Consider the following 25,314-nt stretch of genomic DNA (forward strand, 5'->3'; position numbering starts at 1 on the left):
TACATGCATCTTGCTCAACCAATTTGATAAATTAGTAAGCATGGAGTTACGTAGCGTGTGATCTAAACCGGCTCTACCAAGCCTATCAAATGATACGTAACTCTAAGCTCATTACTCTATCAAAAAAATAAGACCGAGTTAGTGCACAAATTGAATGAGCTCAATCTCTCAGCCTTTCTGCTGATTGCTCTTCTCCAATATAGATGTTAAGATATCTGCTATGCAAAAGTTTACACCATCGCCAGACATGTTCCTAGGCAATCATGTCTGGCGATGGTGTAGACTTTTGCATAGCAGATATCTTGTCATTTATATTGGATAAGAGTGATCAGCAGAAAGGCTGACTGATTGGGCTTTTATCTATGTGCACTAACTCAGGCATATTGTTTTGATAGGGTAATAAGCTTGGAGTTACGTAACGTTTGATAGGCTTGGTAGAGCTGGTTTAAATTACATGCTACGTAACTCTATGCTTACTAATTTATCAAATTGGTTGAGCAAGATGCATGGAGCAACGCTCGATAAAAGTGTGTTGTTCAACTATTGGGACCACATCTTCAATGTGCATCAAGATATTTTGACCTAAAACAAACACAGCGACCCTCCATGTATCCTTTAAAGCTTCTGAAGAGAAAGCATTTTGAAGGGCTTCTAGAATGCCACAACTTTAAAGGTAGTGTTCCTAATCAAGCTCACAAGAGACGAGGAACTCCTTACCAACTTTGAAGATGATAACGACCAGCTTGAATACAGAATCAACAAACTGGAGGCAAGCTTGAAAATTATCGGGATTCACATACTACAGCAAGCATCTGATTTTCTCCAAGGAATGTTGAAAGCATGTCAAGGCAAAAAAACACAATCAATTATAACCATATTGCTAAGGAAGCAATGATACTCTATTTGCCTTTTAATCTCGTTTGTGGTTCCGATCAGGTCAACGGCAGTGGACCTGATCGAAAACACAAACAAGAAGATGGGATGAAATTTAAAATTCAGAAATTGCCGCGTTCGCTTAGCTTTCTTATTTTTACTGCAGTTGTTGTTGGCGTAAGTTTTCTAAACTTGCTGAAGATCATTTCTACCCTTAATGCCCGTGAGGCTGCTTTGTTGGTCTTCTCTTATTTTCTACCTAGGTGATAATCCCCATCAAACTTAATGGTATAATGCAGGATCTTGTTTGAATGATCAATGCCTAATCGGTTAAAAATTACATTCACAAAAACATTGTACTTTGTGTGTGTTGGCCCAGTAACCTTATCAGTAATACATACTTAACTCCCACACATATGATAGTGGATCCATCTGCACGCACCTTATCCTTCCTAGCCCATCTATGGCTTAAATTGAATAAACAGATGACTAGCTTGTTGCAACAGATGACACATCTGCTTATATTGTCAATCAATTGGAGATATCTATTACAACAGTGATCAACCTGTTCCAGAAATCAAACAGATATATACATCTGTTGCAAAACTATTGCCAGTGTGTTGTAAGTTATCTAACAGAAAGAATATATTTTGTAACAAATTACCCATCTATTAGATTTATTTTAAAGTAATTTTCTTTTCTTTTCGAGATACAATAATTTATAAATAGGTCCCTCCTTACAAATATGGATGATCCAGATTCGTACAAGAATATTCATATCGAGTCCTTGCGTGAGCTTCAAAGGCAGTTTGATTGATGAACTCCAGAGAGATATTTGGCTGACTTCAGAGCAAGGCTGTCGGATGAATGAAAGATGTCTGATTGACAATAATAATAATAGTAGTAATAATAATTAGGTAATGTTTTTTATTTTAGTGATTATTTTCCTCCTTTTGTATATCAAATCTACCCAAGGGATTCAAAAATCTATGAACATTCATTTCATTTTGTTGTCAACTTTGAATTTTTAATTCTTATTTAGTATTTAATAATAATCATTCCGTTTGTTCCTTGTTCTCAACATGTCGACGATTGGTGGTAGGTATTGAGCAGCAATTTATGTCAATAGTTAGAGGTTAATCTGCTACGAAAGATCGATTATATGTTGCACCTGGCGGTTATTAATAAAAAGGGCTATTGTTGTTATTGAGAGGGTGAAAAGAAAGACATGACTCGGAGTTCCGATTATTGAATATGAAAAATGTTTTGTAAATAAATAATAAGGAAATAAATAATAAACACAATTTATAACCACAATTTTAATAACTGATCATGACTTTTCACCATTTTTATTTTTTAAATTATTTATTATATAATAAAATGATTATTATTTTATTAAGAAATTTGAAAAGGTATTTTTTTATTTATAAAATAAAAAAGTAAGCAAATGTGGATTAATGATATGATGATATAGTTATTTTAAAAAAAAAAAAGTAGATTATATGTTGCAACAATTAAATTATCTGATGCAACAAGTTCACTATGGTTGCAACAGATGATATATCTGTTGTCACAGATGATTTATCTAATGCAACCTATATCGAGTCACAACTTAATAAAAGCAGTTCTTGGAAAGAACTAATTAATAATAATAATCTGAAAAGTCATGACTTATCACAATATTTCTTAATTTAATTAATTCATTACTTTTCACATTAATAAAAAATGTAATTAATAAATTGAGGTGAACAGTTAGATTATATGTTTCAATAGATATGTTATCTGATGCAACATATTTTAAATTTGTTGCAACAAATAATATATTTGTTGTCACAGATGTGTTATCTGATGCAACAGATATAGAATCTGTTGCCAAAACTCAATAAAAACGGTTCTTCTAAAGACTAATTAATTATAATAATTTGAAAAGTCTTGACTTATATCACAATATTTATTTTCTTAATTTAATCAAAAATTTAATTAAGGTATGGAGGTAAATAGTCGCACCTTTTTGACTCTCATTCAAATTCAATCCTCTATAAATAGATCCGTCCTTACTCAATAGTTCATTCAAATACACACTTTATTTATTTATTGCATCTCGTCTTTCATATTACACTCTAGAAGATAAGATTATAGCTGACCCAGTGTGGGACGTTGTTTTTCTGCAAGAAGCCGTGAATGAACTTTGGAATCAAGTTCGTGATCTGCAATGGGAATTGGGAGGAGTTAGATTAAGAATGCTCCGCGAGATACGCAGGCTGAAGAGGGCCTTGTTGCTACTTTCGGTTGAAGATTGGCCGGCTGGCAATGATGATGCTGATAATAATAATAATAATTAGACTATTACTTTTCTTTTTGTTTATTATATGTATTTTTATTTGTTTAAATAAATTATGTTTGATCTTTGACGTTTTAATTCATATTTAATTTTCATTCTGTCTATTATCTTCTCAACAAATATTTCGACGATTCAACATAAAAAGGAATAATTTAAAATCTAGTAGCAATAACAAGATTTATCTGTTGAGTTTGTGGCAGAGATTGATTTGTGTTGTTTCAAACAAATTAATCATTCGTTGCAACAAATAATTAGTCTGGTGCAACAGATAAACATTCTGATGCAACAGATAATTAGTTTGGTGCAACAAATAAACATCCTGATACAACAGATAATACGTCTGATGCAACAGATAATATGATGATGCAACAGATAAATAGTCTGATGCAACAGATTACTCATCTGATGAACCAGATGATTGATTTGTTTAAATTGTGGGCACTTGTGTTGGATTCATAATCGGGATTCTATCCATTGTTGAAAAACAGAAGTGTACCCAGATGACAAATACGAATAAAAATCATAATTTTACTTACCAAAGTAACCTATGAAGTAATGTCAAAGTGGAAAGTGATGTAGTAAACAAAATTTGACCCAAGAAATTGGTCAGATCGCAGCAGTAGCGCTGTACCAACAACAACAACAACAACAAATGGTCGACAAGAAGAAGATGAAGCAGAAGATGATGAATAAAGCAGCAGAAACAAAAACAATTAACAACAAAAATCGCTAAGAGAGAGAAAACAACAATGGATGAGAAGAGAGAGAAAGGAGTCTTTTTTCCCTCCGTTTCCCGTTATTTTAGGTATACATTAGGATCAACGTGTAAATTTAAAAACTTGTGGGTTATTTGAAAACTTCTCCAACTTTCTTACTACATAATAAAGTAATTGTCACCTCCAACTAATAATTAAGACTTGTGTCACCTACACCTCATTTTAAAACTCTTTTGTCACCTGTGGCCCAAACCCCCGAGTCTCTATATATAATTATTCCAACAAAACATGACCCTTGCTCCCTTTCATAATTTCAATAATAATGTATATGTCTCTTGCTCTTCCTTCATATACATTTTCACATATATTTATTTCTCATTTTATGATTGTTGCTATTCCAATAATAATTATTTGCACTTCGCTCGATCGCAAAAAAATCAAAATCAACTAAGTAATTACCTAAAATATATATAAGTTGTATTGGTGAAAATTTTAAAAAACTATGTAGCAACAAAAAAAAGTTAATGAGATTCTATGCTTAAAACCTTTCCAACATTTAGAAATTGAATGCCACATATAATATTAATTAGCACGTAGGATATAATGGTAATCAATTTGAAGTAAGCATAATCACAAATGTATGGGTAAAGTAACAAAGGTGTTGATCGATATCACTCGTTGAAAGAAAATGTACCCTACTTCACACTAAAAAGAAAATAGTTAAACTCAAAAGATGATCAATTCTCTTTCATTTTCATAAAAATTAAAAAGCATCTCTGCCTCACACTATATATAAAAGATTTGACTTAAGTACGTTAATCTCTGTCACCTCATGAGTATATTTAATTTTGACTAAAAACTATATTAAAAGTCAAAAAATTGATCAAAAGAAAAACATCAATATTGGGCTAAGAGAAGTACTACTTTGCTAATCTTGTACCAACTAATTATAGATTTTCGAAAGAATTTTTTGTGAAAGAAAAATAAATTCCTTCCAAACTTATGTACCATAGATTTTGTGACATAAACTTTCGGCTTTCATCCTCGTCGTCCTTTCTTCCTTAATTGCAGCTTTTTGTAGGTAGATTTTATTTGCAATATCATAATGAATGATCGAGAAGAATGATGGCACATTACTTTTCTTTATAACAATACCAGGTGCCAAAAGAAATGGAAAGATCACAAATAAAATAAACTTCTATGGAAGAAGCTTTGATGTAATTCAAGTACGCAAAATATATTAACATAGTGTAGAAATACCTCCTGTTAAAGACTCTTTTTTCCTTTCACTTTCAATAAGAAACCAACAAAATTGAAAACTAATAATTTATAAAATGGTTAGATTGAAAAATACATTCCCTGTACTAAAAATACTAATTCTAAATCTCAAACATACCTTCTACGTAAATCAAATATTAACGTAATAGTAATAGCATAAGGAAATCGAAAAGAGATAAATATTTATATTTTTATCAAAAATAAATATATAAGACATACATATGGAGAATAAAAAACACAAATATATACAGGAAAAAATGTATATTAAAACAGAAAATTAAAATAAAAGCGTCTGCATACTTTTTGGTAGAATTATACTAATAGAGTTTTAGTCCCTAAAATAATCTATCTAAGCTAATCAATTCCTTTTTTCTTTTTATGGATTTTCAAATTTTATAGATTTTATTTCAAGTAAAAATATTCTTATTACATCCGATTTTAGATAATAATAAAGTTACATGAATCAATTGTAAATAAATAATAAGAAGATGAGTAACAAATATGATTCACATTCAAAATCTGTTCGAAACTTGAAACATCATCCTATATTCGTGGCCAACTTATCTTTTAATTTTGTCTTGTCTATGGGACGTTGAAACATGAAAAATTAAAAAATAAAGAGAAAAAAATTACTTTCTCCTATAATGTATGTTGTACCCTTTTCAAGCCGATCAATTTTTACAAAAAACTTGTTCTCCGATCTCCCCATATGTGTAATATCCCAAATTTTTGGAGAAAAAAAAAAGAAATTGGGTTATTGGGCTAAATCCCAATTTAAAAAGAAAAAGAAAAAAGAGAGTAAAGGGTCAAAGCCGTCCAGGCCTAATTAAAAGAGTAACTTACATAAATCCCTGATAGTTTAAGCAATATTACATAAAATTCCATTTATTTTGCTAATTACATCTTATCCCAGATTTTTGAATTGGTGATACATTTGTTAAACAGTGATACATATCTAAAAGTGATACATATGTAACAGATTAGGTAATTATTTTAGGAAGCACGGGATTTTCACTGATTTTAACAACGTAAATCTCGCCTAAACTGTTACAAGCGTTAAAAACGCAATTCCATTTGTTAACAGTTCAATAAATGACGCAAACCACATTAGATTTTCAAAGTTTTTCAATTTTGGAACGAAAAAATCAATATTCAATATTTTTTTTTCTGAATTTCTTCAATGGATCTCGTCACTGTTATGTTGCATCATTCTAGGGAATGGGTTTCTGAAATAAGGTACGATAACTATCAGGTCGACGGTATTGTAATTCATGAAAAAATGTCGTACCGAGATTTAATGGACGCCATATCAACTCAATTGAAAATTGACGTGTCTCTGAAAAGAATTCATGCCAAATATGTTGTTCAAGGCAATTCATCAGCGTTGGAGATTCATAATGATAAGACTGTGAAACATTTTCTTCAGATTTTGAAAGCTGAATCTATATTCGGGAAGTATCCATTGTGTATTACAACTAGTGATATTGTAATTGACACTGATGATGTTGATGCGGATGATATGACGATTGAGTGTTATGATTTTGTTGATCCGTATGAACTTGCAGTTGTTGTAGTTGGTAACGTTGAATTTCTGCCAATTCTTAATGTGAGTGGTGAAGAACTGATAAGTGATTGCTATAATAGTGTTGTAAAGGTGAACCAAAAGTATAAAAACAAAGATACACTTGTCTCAGTAATGTGTAACTATGCAATCAAGCACAGGTTCAATTTCAAAGCTGAGAGATCTGACAAGCAGAGGTTATTTTTTTATTTTTTAATGACAATTATTGATTTATTTTGCAATTTGATACATCTGGAAGTTGTAGTGATACATCTGTATATTAGTTTTATGTAGTGATACATTTGTATATTATTTTATATTAATCACAAATATAAATCAGCATATGACTGGTGATTCATATAACTGGTGATTTATATAACTGATTTTTGATTTTAGTGATTAACATAACAGGTGATTCATATAACTGTTTTTTAAGTTGGTTATTAATGTAAGTGGTGTTTCAAATAAGCAGTGATTCATATAATTGGTGATTCATATAAATTATACAAATAACTAATAAGTATTGTAAATGGATATTTATATATATGGTGATTCATATTTGTGATTAATATAATTGGATATTCATATAAATGTTGATTTATATTGGTGATTCATATAAATAGGTTGGAAAAACAGGTTATTAATATAGCTTAGTGATTCATATAATAAAAAAGAATAACAGATTAAGTTCATATTAGTGATATATATTAACTGTTTATTCATTGGTTAATTGGCTCACTTTTTGATTGAAGTAGTGATTCATATGGTATATGGTGATTCACATTTAAACAAATTAACGTAACTTCATATTAGCGATATATTTTTTTGACGTATATTTCAGCTATGTTTTGCTGTGCAAATCGCCGGAATGTAGTTGGGTATTCAAGGTGTCCTATAAGCATGGTACTGATACATTTATAGTACATACCTTCAACGATGAACACACCTGCTCAACAATGGACAGAGTGTTTGAGCAGCAGCATGCAACCATTGCCTTTGTAGCTGGAATAACAACTCCAAAATTGGTGAACTACAAAAGAATAATCACCCCAAGCGATATTATTGAAGATATAAAAAAGGAACTTGATTTGGACATAAATTACATGAAGGTGTGGCGGGCTAAAGAACGTGCTTTAAAGATGTTGAGAGGCCGACCAACTGACGAATATAAGAAAATACCTACCTATTTATACATGTTGAATTTGGTTTATCCCAATTCACATATAAGGATGCATAAGTTTCCCGATAATCAATTCATGTATCTATTCGTAGCACTACATCCTTTTATTAAGGGATTTGGGTATTGTAGGCCTTTTGTGGTAGTAGACGGTAGTCACATGAGAGGACCATATCAGGGAACATTCGTTTCAGCTAGCACACTTGATGGAGCAGGTATTGCACGTAGTGACTTATTTTTTCTTACAAATGATGGTAATTGTTATATAACTTAGACATAATCATTGTTTGATATTATGTATCAGGACATATATTATCGCTTGCGTATGGGGTTGTATATTTTGAGAATGATTCATCCTGGACGTGGTTTTTCCAGCAATTCAAGTGTGCTTTCGGTGAGCGCGATAATATGTGTGTTGTCTTTGATAGACATGAAAGCATAATCAAGGCGGTTAGTGTGGTCTATCCATGTATACCACATTTTGCTTGTATTTAGCATCTTTGGAATAATGTTTGCACGAATTATAGAAAGAGTAAGGACAAGTGGACCGACGAGTTTTTTGTCATGGCTAAAGCATACAAGTTGGATGATTTTGATGAGCTTGTGTGTAAAGTGAGAAAGATTGACAATAAAGTTAAGGCATATTTGGAAAATGTTGGATTTGAAAAGTGGTCAAAAAAGAGTTCATGCTCCAATAAATAGGGGTAGGATGATGACTTCCAACATTGCAGAATGTATCAACTCTCATCTTGTTGAGGCTCGTGAACTACCAAGTTTAGATTTTCTTGAACAGGTCAGAATCTTATTTGGTGTGTGGAACCGAAAAAATAGAGACCGATCTAGATTTCTTTCTAAAAAGTCATTGGGAGGTTGTTTTCAACAAATTCTTCAATTGAATGAGGCAAAGTCATCACGTATGACGGTAAGTTAAAATAATAATCAGTATACTTTAAATAAGTTTGCAGATTTTTTTCTTTTAATATTCTGATAACAGAAGTATCAAAGTGATACATCTAGGATTCATATGTATCATTTTGATACATATGTTGAAATATGCTTCCACTTGAAATTTTGTTCTTTATATTTAATTAATTTGGGTCTTTTATGTTTCATATATTATGTTGACTTACATAAAACTTTATGAAATAATATTTTCAAATTAGGGAATCAACTAACTACATATACGGTGTGTATGAAGAAGGAAGAAAAGACATTGTTCGGTTGGATAATAGAACTTGCAACTGTGGTAGATTCAGCTTGATGAGATACCATGCGCGCACGCTATTGCTGTTTTAAAAAGCAAACATGTAAAGGAAATGAAGCCATACTGCTCAAATTACTACAAGAAGGAGACATTGGTGAAGACTTACGAAATGTTGCTTTGTCCAATGCCTGATAAACGAGACTGGCACGTACCACCGAAGGTGTTAGAAGATGTGTTTTTGCCTCCAAAATATAAACGTCCATCAGGAAGACTCAAGAAATGTAGAAAGAAGAAAAGTAGTGAAAAGTTTTCATCAACATCAAATCGTTGTGGCAAGTGTAGGTATGAAGGCCACAACAGACATACTTGCAACTACTTTCCAAAAGAGATGTGACATTTTGTATTTAAAGTTTAATCAGACATGTTTACTTAGTTCAAAGTTTTGAATTCAATAATTTGAGTTAATTACTCAAAAATTCGTTGTTTGATATATTTTGTTTACAGTTGAAAAAGATATGTGTTTTTAAGATTATCATTTATAATTCATTAGTACTATTGACTTATGCAGATATGTTAAGAATTAATGAGAAAAGCTAGTGATTCATTTCCTAAATGAAATTATAAAGTGATACATACTACTGTTTAATCTCAACAGGTTAATTGTTGTTACATTTTAATTATATTGTTTTCAATTGATACATATTTAAAAACTTAATATTGTTATGTGATTCTCATTCGTGTAAAATTAGTTGTTTCATATTAGAAGGTAAAATTAACATGTTAAATGGTGAGACATTTTCAACATTTTAGTTACAGTTTATTCAGTTCTAATGACTTTTAACTGGTGATTCATTTTAAGAATATAAATGGTTATTCAAGAAATTGGAGATTCAAATGATAATTCAATATAAATGGCGATAAAAGAATACAACTTAACATATTAAGTTGTATTTGGTGATTCATATAAGTACATTTTATGAATATAAATTGTGATTCATATGGTATTTGTTGATACATATTCAAAAACATAATATTGTTATGTGAGTCGTATAAAAGTTGTTGATTCATATTAGAAATTAAAATGAACATGTTAATTGGTGATCCATCTGCAACATATTGGTTACAGTTTAATCAGGTTTAATCATTTTTAACTAGTGATTCATTTTAAACATTTGAAAAATGGTGTTTCATATAATTAGTGATTTATATAACTGATTATTCATAAAAGTGGAGATTCATATGATTACAGATTAATGGTGATAACATAATACAACGTATAAAGTTGTATTTGGTGATTCATGTAAATACTGGTTAATAATATAAATGGTGATTCATATGGTATTTGGTGATATACATTAGATCACTTCGGATTGTTAACAAAATATTGATGCTAAACTAAAAATTTGTGATAGATTATGTAAGTTAAACTGCCCACAGAAGTATTAATACAATAGCTACTTCTAAGATAAAATGTCATGACATTTTATACAAAAAAAACATGATTTCATGATATATCTAGAAATCCCCAAACATAAGAAACCAATATCATTTTATCACACAATAAATACTAGAGAACTGGGGTTCAACATCAATCATCTCTATATCCTCAGATTGAATGAAGGTGCGTTTAGGCCTAGTCGGATCTTGGTTGTCACTAACATATCCAGTGCTTGCCTTGTTCACACCATAGTCCCAAAACAAGGATGTGTATCTTGTACAATGCTTTTTTGGATCAAACTCTGAAGATGGTATCTGATGCCGATCACTTAAAAATTCAGCATATGCTGCAACAAACAAGCGACAATCCCTGGAAAACAGAAAAGTAGGTATTTTATGTGTTGCCGTGAGCTCTTAAAATAATATATTCAATAGAATAAATGATACTTACAACGTGCCGCTTGATTTTTACACAATTCCATCAACAATGTGAACATCGAATGCATGCTGGTCTGACTTTTCCTTGTATGCGTCTAGAAGTGACCAGTCTGTGCGATCTTTTTTCTCAAGAAAATCAAATATTGTCAAATAAGTTGACAACATTTCAGCAAGCTCCTTTATCTCATCAGCATGACCTCTATGACCTTTCATCGAGTCGTACACACGAATGCACATTTCCTTGAGTACTATGACTGCCAACACCCAGTGAAACAACCCTTTACAATTTATTAGCACATACACCTCGTCAATCAAATGTCATGGAATACCAGCTGGAATGCATAGTCCTTGCATAATCTCATAAATTGATCTCTCCACCGAAGCCACTTTCATTGAGCGAACGTTTTCGACATGCGAGCTAAGATCAATCTCAAAATGACATCGATAATAGTGAGTTTATGTGTCATGGAAGTAGTTCATGAACACGCAATTCACAGTGGTATATCTATATTCACTAGTTGTATCCAGTTTTGCTTAATTTCTAAATTAAGACCTAATTTTAGATTAGCGTATTTGGTCGTGTAGTACTCATCCTTTCCTTACCTGAAATCAAATTATAATTCCTATAAGTATTGAAAGTAGTACATATATATGATATTGTGAAAGGTGATTCACCAATCTTACTTAGTAGCATATGGATTGTACAGTCCAGCTGACATCCAAACAGAGAACTTAGAGAAGATATCTTCAGCATACGGTCCATTAATGTTGTGACCTTCAAATGAATATTTCAACTTTTTTTGCAACTGGATGACTTCTTTATCTTTTGACCCAGAATCAAACTCACTGACAAATGGTGACTGATATACTCTTGATGGCTGTCTATTTCTATTGGAAGGAAGTTCCCTGACATATTTTGGATTAGTCTTGCACACAGGGATCTGAGAAATAGCTACAATAGCGTTGTCGCTAATATAACACTGACTATCAATATTGTCTTGCCGATCAGATGTGTCAATAGCTGCAGCATCTATATAATTGATCCCTGTTGGATAGGCAGCACGCGATGGTGGTACGTACAAGGTAATAGCTTTAGACAAATCTTCATCTGTATTATGAAGGGCCTCTTCAGACTCCTGTGTGACGTATGTAAAAAGAGAACTTAGTTTTATAATGAAGTTTAGAATTGAAGTTCCTAAATTATGTGTATGTATCATAATAATACATATGGATCATTATGCGTCTCTGTGATACATTTGAAAAACTTACATAACAGATAACCAACTTTAGGTACTTGAAACATTAATCATTTATAAATAAGATTAAAACATTGTTACTGAAATTTTTTATGCCACAAAAAAACTTAAAATAAGGTTGTGACCATTATAATGAACTACTTCAAATTACAAAATAAAATTCGTTATAAGTAAATCAATATTACCGTTACACGTTTTTTCTTTATAGCTTCATCTACTTCAGCATCTGTACTATGCCTATCATCTTCTTGCAGCTTGTCTGCGTATGAATTCTCAACTTCCTATTTGATTTATTTCAAATTTAATTTTGTACTATGATGGAAGATCTGATATGAATTGATTTAATAAATTGTGTATATGAAAATTGAAACAGTTTGATACAAATATATCAAAGTGATACATTTTGAAAACTTAAGGAACACATATTCAAAAAATTAATATTGTCATATGATTCATATTAACCGTTGGAGAAAAATTATTTAATTCATATTAGTAATTAAACTTAATATATTAATATGAATCAATTGAACACATATGATGAATCAATTACTGAAAATCTATTTAAATTGTCTATACATATCAAAGGGATACATAAGATGTCAGATGTATCACGGTGATACATATGAGTTACTTAATATATACATACACACCATTATATTAACAGTTCCAACAATTCAAAATAACATCTAAACTATTAGATGGTAATATTTTGAGCAAGTTGTAACAAAACGATAATATAATTAAATTAATTTAATTACCTTAAAGGATTCCTAAGCTGCTCCTTCTTTACCACCTAATTTAGATGATTGACCAACAGCATCTACAACATTATAATTTTTAGCATCCGTTGTGTGCGCATTAAGAGATTGAGGAGGATCCTCTTCTATATCCAGGTTGTCTTTTTCATTTTCATGCACTGGATATTGAGCAACCTGCAAGAAAAGAAATTAGAATAATACAGTAACATAGTGATACTAATGATAAACTATAAATACCTTGCCAAATGAAGCAAAACTTTCTTTCACAACTCCCAAAAGTTCTGTATACTGGTCAACCATCAACTTTTGAAGATCATTGAATTTTATGTCAACCTACATTGTGAATAAAATTTTGGATTTCATGTTAACCTAAAATATTTTTTAACATTAACAGAACAAAAACAACAAAAATTTATACTTACGTAGGTCCTAACATAAGACTTTATCTCATCCAAATCAGACTTGGATAGTGATAGCTTTTCCTCTGAAGCAGCAAATGATTTATCGGCATCCCTCATCTCAACATTAGGCACAACTTTGTCTTTATCCAAGGAAACTCGAGGCTCCGGAAGATCCATTGAAGGATCTGCCAAATTTTTATCTTTGGACAACTTGTCTGACTGTTTCTTAGGCTTTGCTACTCGTGAGCTAACCTTTTCTAACTCCTCAACTATTTTTTGTTTCTTTATAGGAGGATGTGAAGATTGACCAACATCAAACCTCATTTTTTTGAGAAGGTCTGCACTAGGAGGTGTACTAAAATCATCAAATTCATCTTCAAATTCAATCAAAATAGTCTTCTCAGATTGTTGTTGTACAGCTACTGCCGGTGCTATGTTTGCATCAGCATCTATTGAACCAACTATCAAAGGATTGGACAAATCAAGATGGTTCAATTCCTATGGTGACAGGGTTATATTCCTGTATACAAGCTGCAAAAAAAAGTAACACAAAAGACCAAAAATTAAAAGTACCTTAAAAATTAAAAATAGAATACAAAAGTATAATGGTGAAATAAACACTACCTTACTAAACATATCGGCCATAAGATCCTCGTATCTAGGCTCGGGTTTTACCACTTTCCAATTCACCATCCTTGGAATTAAATTGTGAACATGAACGGCAAGTGATTCATCAACTTTGGCTCAACATTCGTAACACCAAATCTGAAGCGCGTATGGCAGTCCACTTGGACGGTAAAACTTTTGGACCTCATTCATCGACCGAAATAGAAGTCATCAATTTCTCAAAAGCTACTTTTCCCCATGGAAAATGACTATAACTTCCATCATCCACAATATGGAAGTCTCGGGTAGGGGTATTAGTTTTAGCTAATTGGAAGAACACAAATATGTGTATAAAGTACAATATCCCAATTTTTACCGCATCTTTCATATTTTCCCCCCAGTTTTAGTCAAAAAAAGATTGACCAACTCACCCTTTTTCACATATGATGAAGAATTCAGAAAATATTTTTTTATAGTCGACATGGTGGAAGGCCAAAATAATCAAAATCATCAACGCTGCCTTGGCATTTCAAGCCTGTAACTATAGCAAACTCGTACAATGAAAACCGAAGAATTGTATTGTTGACCAACACCCTTAGTTGATCTTGGCATAAGTGTTGGACTTCTAACATCATCAAGCATCTTGCTATCGATCCTTGAAAATTACAATTAGGTAGGTCCAAAAATGACCCAAAACAAGTGCTTCTAAACATTCTAATTCCTTTATCATTCAGAACTTCGTTAAGCTTATCGACTACATTGATATTATGTACGCTACCAATTCTTACGTTGTGGGCAGGTCATGTTTTCACAAGCAAACTAACATTCTGTCAACAACATAAATGAATCACAACAAAAAAAATGAGTACATAAAATGAAGATTCATATGTATAAACGAAAAAAGTTATCCACAGAGAATAAAAGTAACAGACATATGAATCACCAATTAAAATATCATTTTAGTGTAACACCCATATGAATAACTTATATGAATCACCAAACAAATATGAATCACCAAGTAACCAGTTAATCTGTTAATCTACAATTAAATGAATCACCCATATGAATCATTTGTTAAAATAACCTGTTATATGAATCACCATTTATGAATCACCCATATGAATCACAACAAAATATGAATCACAAAATAACCAGTTAATCTGTTAATATGCATTTATATGAATATCTCATATGAATCACCAGTTAAAAGAATCAGTTATATTAATCAATATTTATGAATCACCAACACAAATTATGTATCACCAATTAAAATACCATTTTAGTATTTCACCCATATACATCACCAAAAAAAATATGAATCACTAAGTAACCAGTTAAACTGTTAATCTATAATTATGTGAATCACCCATATGAATCACCATTTAAAAGAACCATTTATATGAATAACCATATATGAATTAGTTGCGGAAAAAAATCTGCTCCGACGGAGATTTGTTCAATTTCATCCGGATCTTCCATTTGCATGTCGGAAACTTGATTTTTTGCAGCAAAAGCTTCTCTTAAAATCTTCAATTTTTAGGGTCGTTCCGCTGCTTTGATCGATTTTCACTAAACCCTAATTTAGTGCAATCAAATTTGCCCGGAGTAAAACCCAAGACTTGATTACTATCATGAACAGCTTTTTGTATTTCAATTTGTGAAATCGCCAAGCTGAATGAGGGTGAATGTTCATTAGCCATTGAAGATAAAACAAATTAACACAAAGGATTTTAAATGATAAACCAAAAGCTAACACCTTTGAAGAAATTGTAAATTTTTGAAATTAAAGGATGAATAATTGGTTGAAATCAGTTGAAGTATTGGGGGTTGAAGTTGACTGAAAATCTACTAAAATTGGAGAGATTTTAGGAGAGTAATTTGTGAGTAAAAAAAAAGGAGCATGTGTAAATTAAAGGAAGAGAGAGATGACTTGAAAAGAGGAGATAAAATAGGGTGAGGAAGTTATAGCATATGTATCACCAATAAAAATGCAACTAGGGATTTTATGTAATTTTTAAAATATTAAGGAATATTAGGAAATATGGTGTCTTAAATATGGAATTTGTGTAATTTTTCCTAATTAAAAACAAATAAGGACTTGGCCCATCTGCCAAATCATTATATTATGGAAAATTTTAAGGCTTTTGCCATTTATTTACTAAAATAAAAGCATCCAACTTGGGAGCAGCAAGTAGTAAGTAATCTGCCCTCCTACCCACAAAGCAGAGAAAAAAAACAGCAAGTTGTTCGTCCAGTGAAGGAAAAAAAATGAGGTCTGATCGAAAAATTCGTTTGGATTTAAGGTAAACCCTTTTCTACATCTTTATTGTGATTTCTAGTCTAGGTAATTTTTTTAGGTAGTAAAATTTAATTATCAAAAACTAGATTAAGCATATTAAGGTGTGATTTTGGGCATGAAGTTTGAGAAATTGAAGGTTACCATAAAACCTTGAGGGTTGGGTAGTCTAATTTTATCATGAGTTAGTCTAAAATAAGAGAATTAACTTAAGAATGGATATGATGTGATTATAGGTTTGATCCAAGAAAGCGATATGAATCATTCGAGGTGACAAATTGGTATTTCGACAAGAGTACTTTGAGCAGTAATCTTGTCACAATTTATGTTTCTTAAATTGCATATTTATACTATGTTTTAATGAAAACAAGAGTTATTGAATGTTTTAAGAATTTATACGAGGGACAAGTTCTTTACTTAATATGATATTGATATGGTTATTTGAGATATGATATTACTATTGTGAATATTTTTCACTTACATGAGAAATAAGTATTTTTGATATATGTTTTATTCAAGTTTACATGTATTATTATTGATATGAATTTTAAAGTTATGTTCTATTCTGAAAGATGTTTTCATATGAATATCCTATTGTTTACAAAGAATTTAAAAATGGGAGTAGACCTTGATTTGAATCCCGTAGCTAACGGCGGGATCGTTAGACCTGGTGCACCTTGTATTTACTGATGAATGTTACAGCCCTCGCTAGTGGAAAGGTAGAACTAGCATACTGATGTTGATATGATATTTGACTCATTTATGAGGGGTCCACTGTTATGGGTTATTCTTGATGAAGAAGAAGGCCACTCTGATTACATGATTCATTCTTGGAAACCTCCCAAATATGTAATATTTGATATGATACGATGTTTTTTTAATTTTATTACTGAACTATTGGTTCACTTGGCTTACATGAAACAATGATATTGTTTATTGTTACTGTTTTCTAAAAGAACATTTATTTCATGATGTTTCCGACTTGTCCCCATTAAAACGATTATGGTTAAGTGTTATTACTCACTGATCTATCGTCTAACTCCTCGCTATTATTTCTTAGAGAACTCAGGTGACAGTGAGGATCGCGTTAGCTAGAGGATCCGAGTAGCATATTCCTAGTTATCCCCGCAATTATTTGCGTGGGATATAATTTATTTATTCGTTATGTTTTTTTTATTGAAAAATCTTAGTTGCTCCATAGTCATGTCTTTAGAGCTTGAGTTTTCTTTCGTTATTTTGAATTTGTGGAATATTGGATTTTCTCTCATCTTTGGAAATGGTTTTTGTATTGTTAGTTGGTGGTATTGGTAAATTGTTGATGATCTATGGTGAATTATGTTGGTGTTTGTGTGGTGGTTGTGTTGTTAGGTTGTTTTATTATTGAATTGAGACAGGAAATTTTCTCGTTAGGTCCAAAAACAGGGGAAACTCTATCCAATTTTCTGTAGAAATCTAACGAGGCTTGCTTGGAGTCCTAAACTCCTTAGCGCCAGTCATGATCCTATTTTGGGTCGTGACAAAGTTAGTATCAAAGCTAGGTTAGGTTAATTCTGTGACTATGGGTTACACGATAGTAGTAGAATCTCAATTATGGTTATGTTGCCGGTCATTTCTATTATCGCGATTCTGTGAAAGCGTGATAGGATGTGTCTTGATCTTTTTTCTTATTCTTCAGTATGTGTGAGACGTTTAGGATCAATTAGATGACTCTAACTATCTTATTTTATCAGATGGTTCGTAGAGCAACTACTGTTAGGGGAAGAGTTGGAGCCCATAGAAGAGGCCGAGGTAGGGGTAGTAGTGATACTGCGAGGAATCGCCCTGCCACTCCAAGAAGTTCAAGAGATCCCACTCCTGAAGGAAATGCTAGTACACCTCCACTATCTCTTGAGAGTACTACTGCTGAGGTACTTGCTTCCATGAAAAGAGCCATAGAGGGCTTGGCCGATCGACTAGATAGACAGGAGAGGGGTGGTCAATGTAATGATATACAACCTCAGCCATAGTTCCAGGCACCTATTCATACTTACAACTATGGAAATAAGGAGGTATCTTGGCAGGAGTTCTTGAAGTTGAAGTCACCAAAATTCATAGGTTCAGACAGTTCAGCTGATCCTCAGAGCTTTTTGGATGGTACTTTCAAGGAGTTGTGGGTTTTAGGGTGTTCTAGTGAGAGGGATGTGGAGCTTGTATCGTACAAGTTGGAGGACATGGCTAACATTTGGTATGATACTTTATTGCTAGGAAGGCCTGCAGGAGCAACACCACTGACATGGGACGAGTTCACTAAGTTCTTCATCGATACCTTTCTTCCTAAAAGTCAGAAACAAAAATATGCAGCTTAATTTAAGAGATTAGTTCAGGCTACAGATATGGATGTATCAACCTATAATACTCTATTTTGCATGCTGGCTAGATATGCCCCATACTGGTCTCCACGGAAATGGCTCGAGTCCAGAGGTTTGTAAATGGGATGGTTGCTCATCTTTATAATGCAGTGACCCCACAGATAAAAGTCTTGACCTATTATGAGATAGTGGATCTTCCTAGAATGATTGAGGAGAAGGGTCGTGCAGAGCGGGTAGCTTATGAGGTTCTTAAGAAGGCTAAGATGGGTGGATCTTTCAGTGGTGACATAAGTGTAAATTGAAGAGCAACAAATAAAGGAAATCATCAGGGCCATCAGACAAGGATAGATTTAGTTTCGGAGTCTACGTATAAGCCACCTTCTAGACAGGGTACGTAAGGATCTTCAGCATCTCAAGGATATGATAGTTCGGGCCAGATGTATGCCACTAATCCATCATGCCAGACTTGTGGCAAATTACACATGGGCCAGTGTCGTTTTTTGACTGAAGAGTGTTTTCGATGTGGTCAGTTAGGTCATCGCATCAGGGATTGCCCTCAGGCTCAGAGAAATAATGGTCAGGGTTTTGGTCAGTTAGCTGCACCTAGACAGGATCATCATAATCCTGCAGGTACGGAAAATAGAGATCGAGGTAATGGAGAACGGGTTGTTGGAAATCAGGCACAAGGAAATGCTGGTAGAGGCCAACCGAGGGTCTTTACACTTACTAGACAGGATGTTCAGGCCTCAAATGTAGCGGTTACATGTATTCTTTCCGTTTGTTCTTTTGATGCATATGCTTTGATTGATCCGGGTTCTACCCACTCTTATGTGTCCTCATACTTTGCTGTAAGATTTGATAGACAGCCTGAGATGTTAGATTGTCCTTTTCTTGTTGCTACTCCCGTGGGAGATTTCTTATTAGTTGAGTATGTGTACCGTGATTGCGAGATTATAGTGAAAGGTAGGGAAACCTTTGTTGACTTGATTGTACTTGATATGATTGACTTTGATGTGTTGATGGGCATGGATTGGTTATCTCCTTGCTATGCTACCGTAGATTGTCATGCAAAGATAGTTTGCTTTAAGATACCCAACAACTCTAGTTTTGTATTGGAAGGGGGTCAAGTTCCAGAGGTTAGTAAAGTTATATATTTTATGAAGACTGATGTATGAGCAAAAGCTAACACATTTAATGTTTTTTAGCTCAAAATAATTGTGAATTCTGAAGCAACTTTTGTTGTTTTGATGTGTTTGCTCATGATATTGCAAAAAAATGCTGAAGAAATGAGAATAAACAATAATGGAGCAAAAGAGTTAAAAATCTGAGCAAAATAGAAGAAAACATGGCTGATGACCTCTGTGATAAGTCGTCAGCCTCGCGATAGCCTATCAGCATTAGCGTCAGCCTTAACCAGGGAGTTGCAGTTTAGAGCAGTTCTGACGACGCCAGTGATATGGCGTCAAAGTCGTGATAAGGCGTCAAGAATGGCGTCAGCCTTAAGCAAAAAGTTAGCATAGGAAAAAGATATCTGACAACGTTGGTGATACGTCATCAGATCCCTGACGCGGCGTCAGCCACATCGTCAGCCTAAGATAAAATTTGAAGAAAACTGAAGCCTCTCTGACGCCATCTGTGATAGGGCGTTAACTTCTTGACACGGAGTCAGACTGGGCGTCACCTATTCCGAACAATTTTATTAATTTTGTTATTTTATTTCCTTAATTAGGCCTTAGTATAAATAGCATCTTTTAGGGTTTTTGATAAGAAATAATTCATCTATCAGACATCAACTCTAAGAAGAGAGACAGTATATTTGCTCTCTTTCATAAAATATTCTTGTGTTCTCGTATCAACTATTTTTGGGGTTTCTACCTTGTGATTAAATCGGAGGAACTAGTTGTTGTTTTCTATCCATTCGTAAGTTTACCATTATAATCATGAATTCAACTTTATATTTCGTTCATCAAATCATGAGCGGCTAATTTCATTAGCCAGAGTTATGGGATCCATGGATTAGGGTTTGATATGATACTAGGTGTTTAACGGATTCAAAGAGTAGTAAAACATCTTGAAATTCTGTTGTTTTAACTAAAATCTAGTGGTTCCGAACATTAGGTTATGCCTTAGGTTTTATTTGCTTCTAACGGAGAAATAGACTAGAGGACGTGAATTATCAACAGGGACTCGGAAGCTACGAACCTCCTATTTAATGATTAATGTCGTAATTGGATTAATCTACCCGAGATAACATCCTATTGGAAATAGATAAGTTATCTAGGTTCGAGAGAATTAGATAATAAAAATTCTGGTGAGGTCGAGAGATAAGTCAGATAGTATAATCGTCAGGGATATTCTGTTGTTCTACTCATTCTGAGAATCTCTAGCATTACCTAGTATCTGTCAATTTCTGAAACCCTTGGTGAACATAGCTCTGGTTTCCCATTTATCTTGATTACAAACACTGAAGTATTGAAAGTGATATTTAACACACCGTGAACTTAAATCCCCATCTTTCAAAAATAGTAAACTACCAGTAAAATCTTTCATAAACAAATCGAAGTTCACACCCTATTCCCTGTGGGATTCGACCCTAACCTAGTTTGGTTTTATATTGAACAGAGCTTTCAAAAATTCAAAAAATGTTTGACCACTGAACCGGTATTAGCCTTACCATCAGGCTCTTGAGGATTCAAGGTATTTTGTAATGCTTCGAAGGGTGCTCTTATGCAACATGATCATGTTATTACTTATGCTTTGAGACAGTTGAAGAAGCACGAGCTAAATTATCCTACACATGATTTGGAGATGGCCGCTGTGGTTTTTGCACTTAAGATTTGGAGGCATTACTTATATGGTGAAACTTGTGAGATTTATACCGATCATAAGAGTTTGAAGTACATTTTTCAGTAGCGAGATCTAAATCTTTAACGTCGGTGGATGGAACTACTCAAGGATTATGATTATGCTATCTTGTATTATCCTGGAAAAGCTAATGTTGTGGTTGATGCCTTGAGCAAGAAATCTATGGGTAGTTTAGCACATATAGCTCCTGAAAAGAGGCAATTGGCGAAAAATGTGTAGAAACTTGAAGGTAAAGGTTGTCAGCTTTGGTGTTAGAAGGTCAGGGGTATTGTTGGCTTGTGTTCAAGCTAAATCTTCCTTGGTAGAGCACATAAAGGCTACTCAATTTGAGGATGTGCAGTTGTGTAAATATTGAGATGAGGCCCTGGCTGGTCAAAATAAGACGAGTGTTGATTGTGATGGTATCCTTCAAGTGGGTAATCGATTTTATGTACCAGCTGCAGATGGGTTAAGACGAGCTATTCTTGATGAAGCTCACAACTCCAGATATACCATTCACCCTGGTTCCACTAAGATGTATCGTGACCTGAAGCAGTTGTACTGGTGGAAAGGTATGAAGAAAGATGTTGCTAACTTTGTTTCTAGTTGCTTGACTTGTCAATAGGTTAAGGCGGAGCATCAGCAACCAGTAAGAATATTGCAAGAGATTAGGATTCCAGATTGGAAATGGGAAAGAGTTACCATGGATTTTGTAATCGGGATACCACGAACCATTAAAGGTCATGACTCTGTATGGGTAATCGTAGACTGACTTACTAAGTCAGCTCACTTTCTGTCAGTTAAGACTACATATAGTAGAGTGAAGTATGCTAAGTTATTTATGGATGAAATTGTCCGACTTCATCGAGTTCCATTGTCCATCATTTCTGATAGAGGATCACAGTTCACTTCACGCTTACGGAGATCTTTCCAAGAAACATTGGGTACCCGAGTAGATCTTAGTACTACATTTCATCTGCAGACGGACGGACAATCTGAGCATACTATACAAATCTTGGAGGATATGTTGAGAGCTTGCATTCTTGACTTTGGAGGTAGTTGGGATACTTACTCACCCTTAGCTGAATTTGCTTACAATAATAGTTTTTAGTCAAACATTCAGATGGCTCCATATGAAGCCTTGTATGGTAGGCGATGTCGTTCTCCTATCGGGTGATTTGAAGTTGGAGAGGCTAAAGTTTTAGGACCAGACTTAGTACATGATGCTATGGAAAAGGTTCAATTGATTAGACAGAGGTTGCTCACAGCTCAAAGTAGAAAAAATTCATATGCAGACAAGAGAAGAAAAGATTTGGTGTTCGCAGTTGGGTATAAGGTTTCTCTACGAGTTTCTCCTATAAAGGGTGTGATGCAATTCGGGAAGAGAGGTAAATTGAGTCCGAGCTATGTAGGACCTTATGAGATACTTGAGCGTATAGGAGGAGTGGCGTATCGTGTGGCACTCCCCCCCTCCGAGATATCTTTCATTCATCCAGTGTTTCATATCTCTATGCTAAGAAAATGTATATCAGATTCTTCTCGCGTGCTCGAAGCACCGACCTGCAACTTGATAAGAACTTAACCTATGAGAAGGAACTAGTGGCTATCATTGATCTACAAGTAAGGAGATTGCAGTCGAAGGAGTTCGTATCCGTGAAAGTCTTATAGAAGAACCACACCACTGACGAAGCTACTTGGGAGTCAGAAAAGGACATGAGACTCAAGTACCCTCACTTGTTTCAGTCTTCAGGTATGCATTTGTTTTAAATTCGAGGACCGAATTTCTTAAGGTGGGGAGAATGTAATATCCCAAATTTTTGTAGAAAAAAAATTGGGTTATTGGACTAAAGCCCAATTTAAAAAGAAAAAGAAAAAAAAGAGTAAAAGGCTAAAGTCGTGCAGGCCTAATTAAAAACAAATAAGGACTTGGCCCATCTGCCAAATCATTATATTATGGAAAATTTTAAGGCTTTTGCCATTTATTTACTAAAAGAAAGGCATCCACTTGGGAGCAACAAGTAGTAAGTAATCTGCCCTCCTACCCACGAAGCAAAGAAAAAAAAAAACAGCAAGTTGTTCGTCCAGTGGGGGGAGGGGGGGGGAATGAGGTTTGATCGAAAAATTCATTTGGATTTAAGGTAAACCCTTTTCTACATCTTTATTGTGATTTCTAGTCTAGGTAATTTTTTTAGGTAGTAAAATTTAATTATCAAAAACTAGATTAAGCATATTAAGGTGTGATTTTGGGCATGAAGTTTGAGAAATTGAAGGTTACCATGAAACCTTGAGGGTTGGATAGTCTAATTTTATCATGATTTAGTCTAAAATAAGAGAATTAACTCAAGAATGGATATGATGTGATTATAGGTTTGATCCAAGAAAGCGATACGAATCATTCAAGGTGACAAATTGGTATTTCGACAAGAGTACTATGAGTAGTAATCTTGCCACAATTTATATTTCTTAAATTGCATATTTATACCATGTTTTGATGAAAACAAGAGTTATTGAATGTTTTGAAAATTTACACATGGGACAAGTTCTTTACTTAATATGATATTGATATGGTTATTTGAGATATGATATTACTATTGTGAATATTCTTCACTTACATGAGAATAAATATTTTTGATATATGTTTTATTCAAGTTTACATGTATTATTATTGATATGAATTTTAAAGTTATGTTCTATTTTGAAAGATGTTTTCATATGAATATCCTATTGTTTACAAAGAATTTATAAATGAGAGTAGACCTTGATTTGAATCTCGTTAGACCTTGATATGAATCTCGTTAGACCTTGATATGAATATCCTATCGTTAGACCTGGTGCACCTTGTATTTACTGATGAATGTTACAGCCCTCGCTAGTGGAAAGGTAGAAATAGCATACTGATACTGATATGATATTTGACTCCTTTATGAGGGGTCCACTGTTATGGTTTATTCTTGATGAAGAAGAATGCCACTCTGATTACATGATTCATTCTTGGAAACCTCCCAAATATGTAATATTTGATATGATACGATGCTTTTTTTGAGTTTATTACTGAACTATTGGTTCACTTGGCTTACATGAAACAATGATATTGTTTATTGTTACTGTTTTCTGAAAGAACATTTATTTCATGATATTTTCTGACTTATCCCCATTAAAACGGTTGTGGTTAAGTGTTATTACTCACTGATCTAGCGTCTCACTCCTCGCTATTATTTTTCAAAGAACGCAGGTGACAATGAGGATCGCGTTGGCTAGAGGATCCGAGTAGCATATTCCTAGTTAGCCCCGCAATTGTTGGCGTGGGATATAATATATTTATTCATTATGTTTCTTTTTCTTGAAAACTCTTAGTTGCTCCATAGTCATGTCTTTAGAGCTTGAGTATTCTTTCTTTATTTTGGATTTATGGATATTAGATTTTCTCCCATCTTTGGAGATGATTTTCGTATTGTTAGTTGGTTGTATTGGTAAATTGTTGATGATCTATGGTGAATTGTGTTGGTGTTTGTGTGGTGGTTGTCTTGTTAGGTTGTTTGTTGTTGAATTGAGACAGGAAATTTTCTTGTTAGGTCCAAAATCAGAGAAAACTCTGTCCGATTTTCTGTAGAAATCTGACAAGGCTTGCTTGGAGTCCTAAACTCCTTAGCGCCGATCATAATCCTATTTCGGGTCGTGACAATATGTTTGGCAAAATCCAAAAATATTCATCTAACTTGCTTCTCATGGCATTCGAATATTCACTTTTTTATCACTGCAGAAATTGAAACACGAAAACTT

General features: G+C 33.4%; 1 protein-coding gene and 1 long non-coding RNA gene across 5 annotated transcripts in view; both read right to left on the bottom strand.

Moving 5' to 3' along the window:
* Positions 1-11,597: 11,597 nt before the first annotated feature.
* On the bottom strand, positions 11,598-14,133 carry LOC107864873. Its single transcript, XM_016711283.2, has 6 exons — positions 14,065-14,133; positions 13,462-13,938; positions 13,277-13,372; positions 13,040-13,213; positions 11,710-12,161; positions 11,598-11,628 (listed from the first exon to the last, which is right to left on the bottom strand). Exons 1-4 carry the CDS (start codon positions 14,131-14,133, stop codon positions 13,052-13,054), a joined length of 804 nt encoding a protein of 267 aa, XP_016566769.1. The 3' UTR covers positions 11,598-11,628; positions 11,710-12,161; positions 13,040-13,051.
* A 752-nt stretch (positions 14,134-14,885) lies between these two features.
* LOC107862558 overlaps positions 14,886-25,314 on the bottom strand; it is a 21,133-nt gene continuing 10,704 nt past the window's right edge. For 3 of the 4 annotated variants that reach the window (XR_007053816.1, XR_007053811.1, XR_007053813.1), the window contains one exon: positions 24,231-25,288. This is a non-coding gene — a long non-coding RNA (uncharacterized LOC107862558). Of the gene's footprint in view, positions 15,718-24,230; positions 25,289-25,314 lie in introns of those variants that run through there. The other variant, XR_007053814.1, reaches the window with a different exon arrangement.

The sequence above is a fragment of the Capsicum annuum genome, chromosome 3, assembly GCF_002878395.1.
Source record: "Capsicum annuum cultivar UCD-10X-F1 chromosome 3, UCD10Xv1.1, whole genome shotgun sequence".
Lineage (NCBI taxonomy): Eukaryota > Viridiplantae > Streptophyta > Magnoliopsida > Solanales > Solanaceae > Capsicum > Capsicum annuum.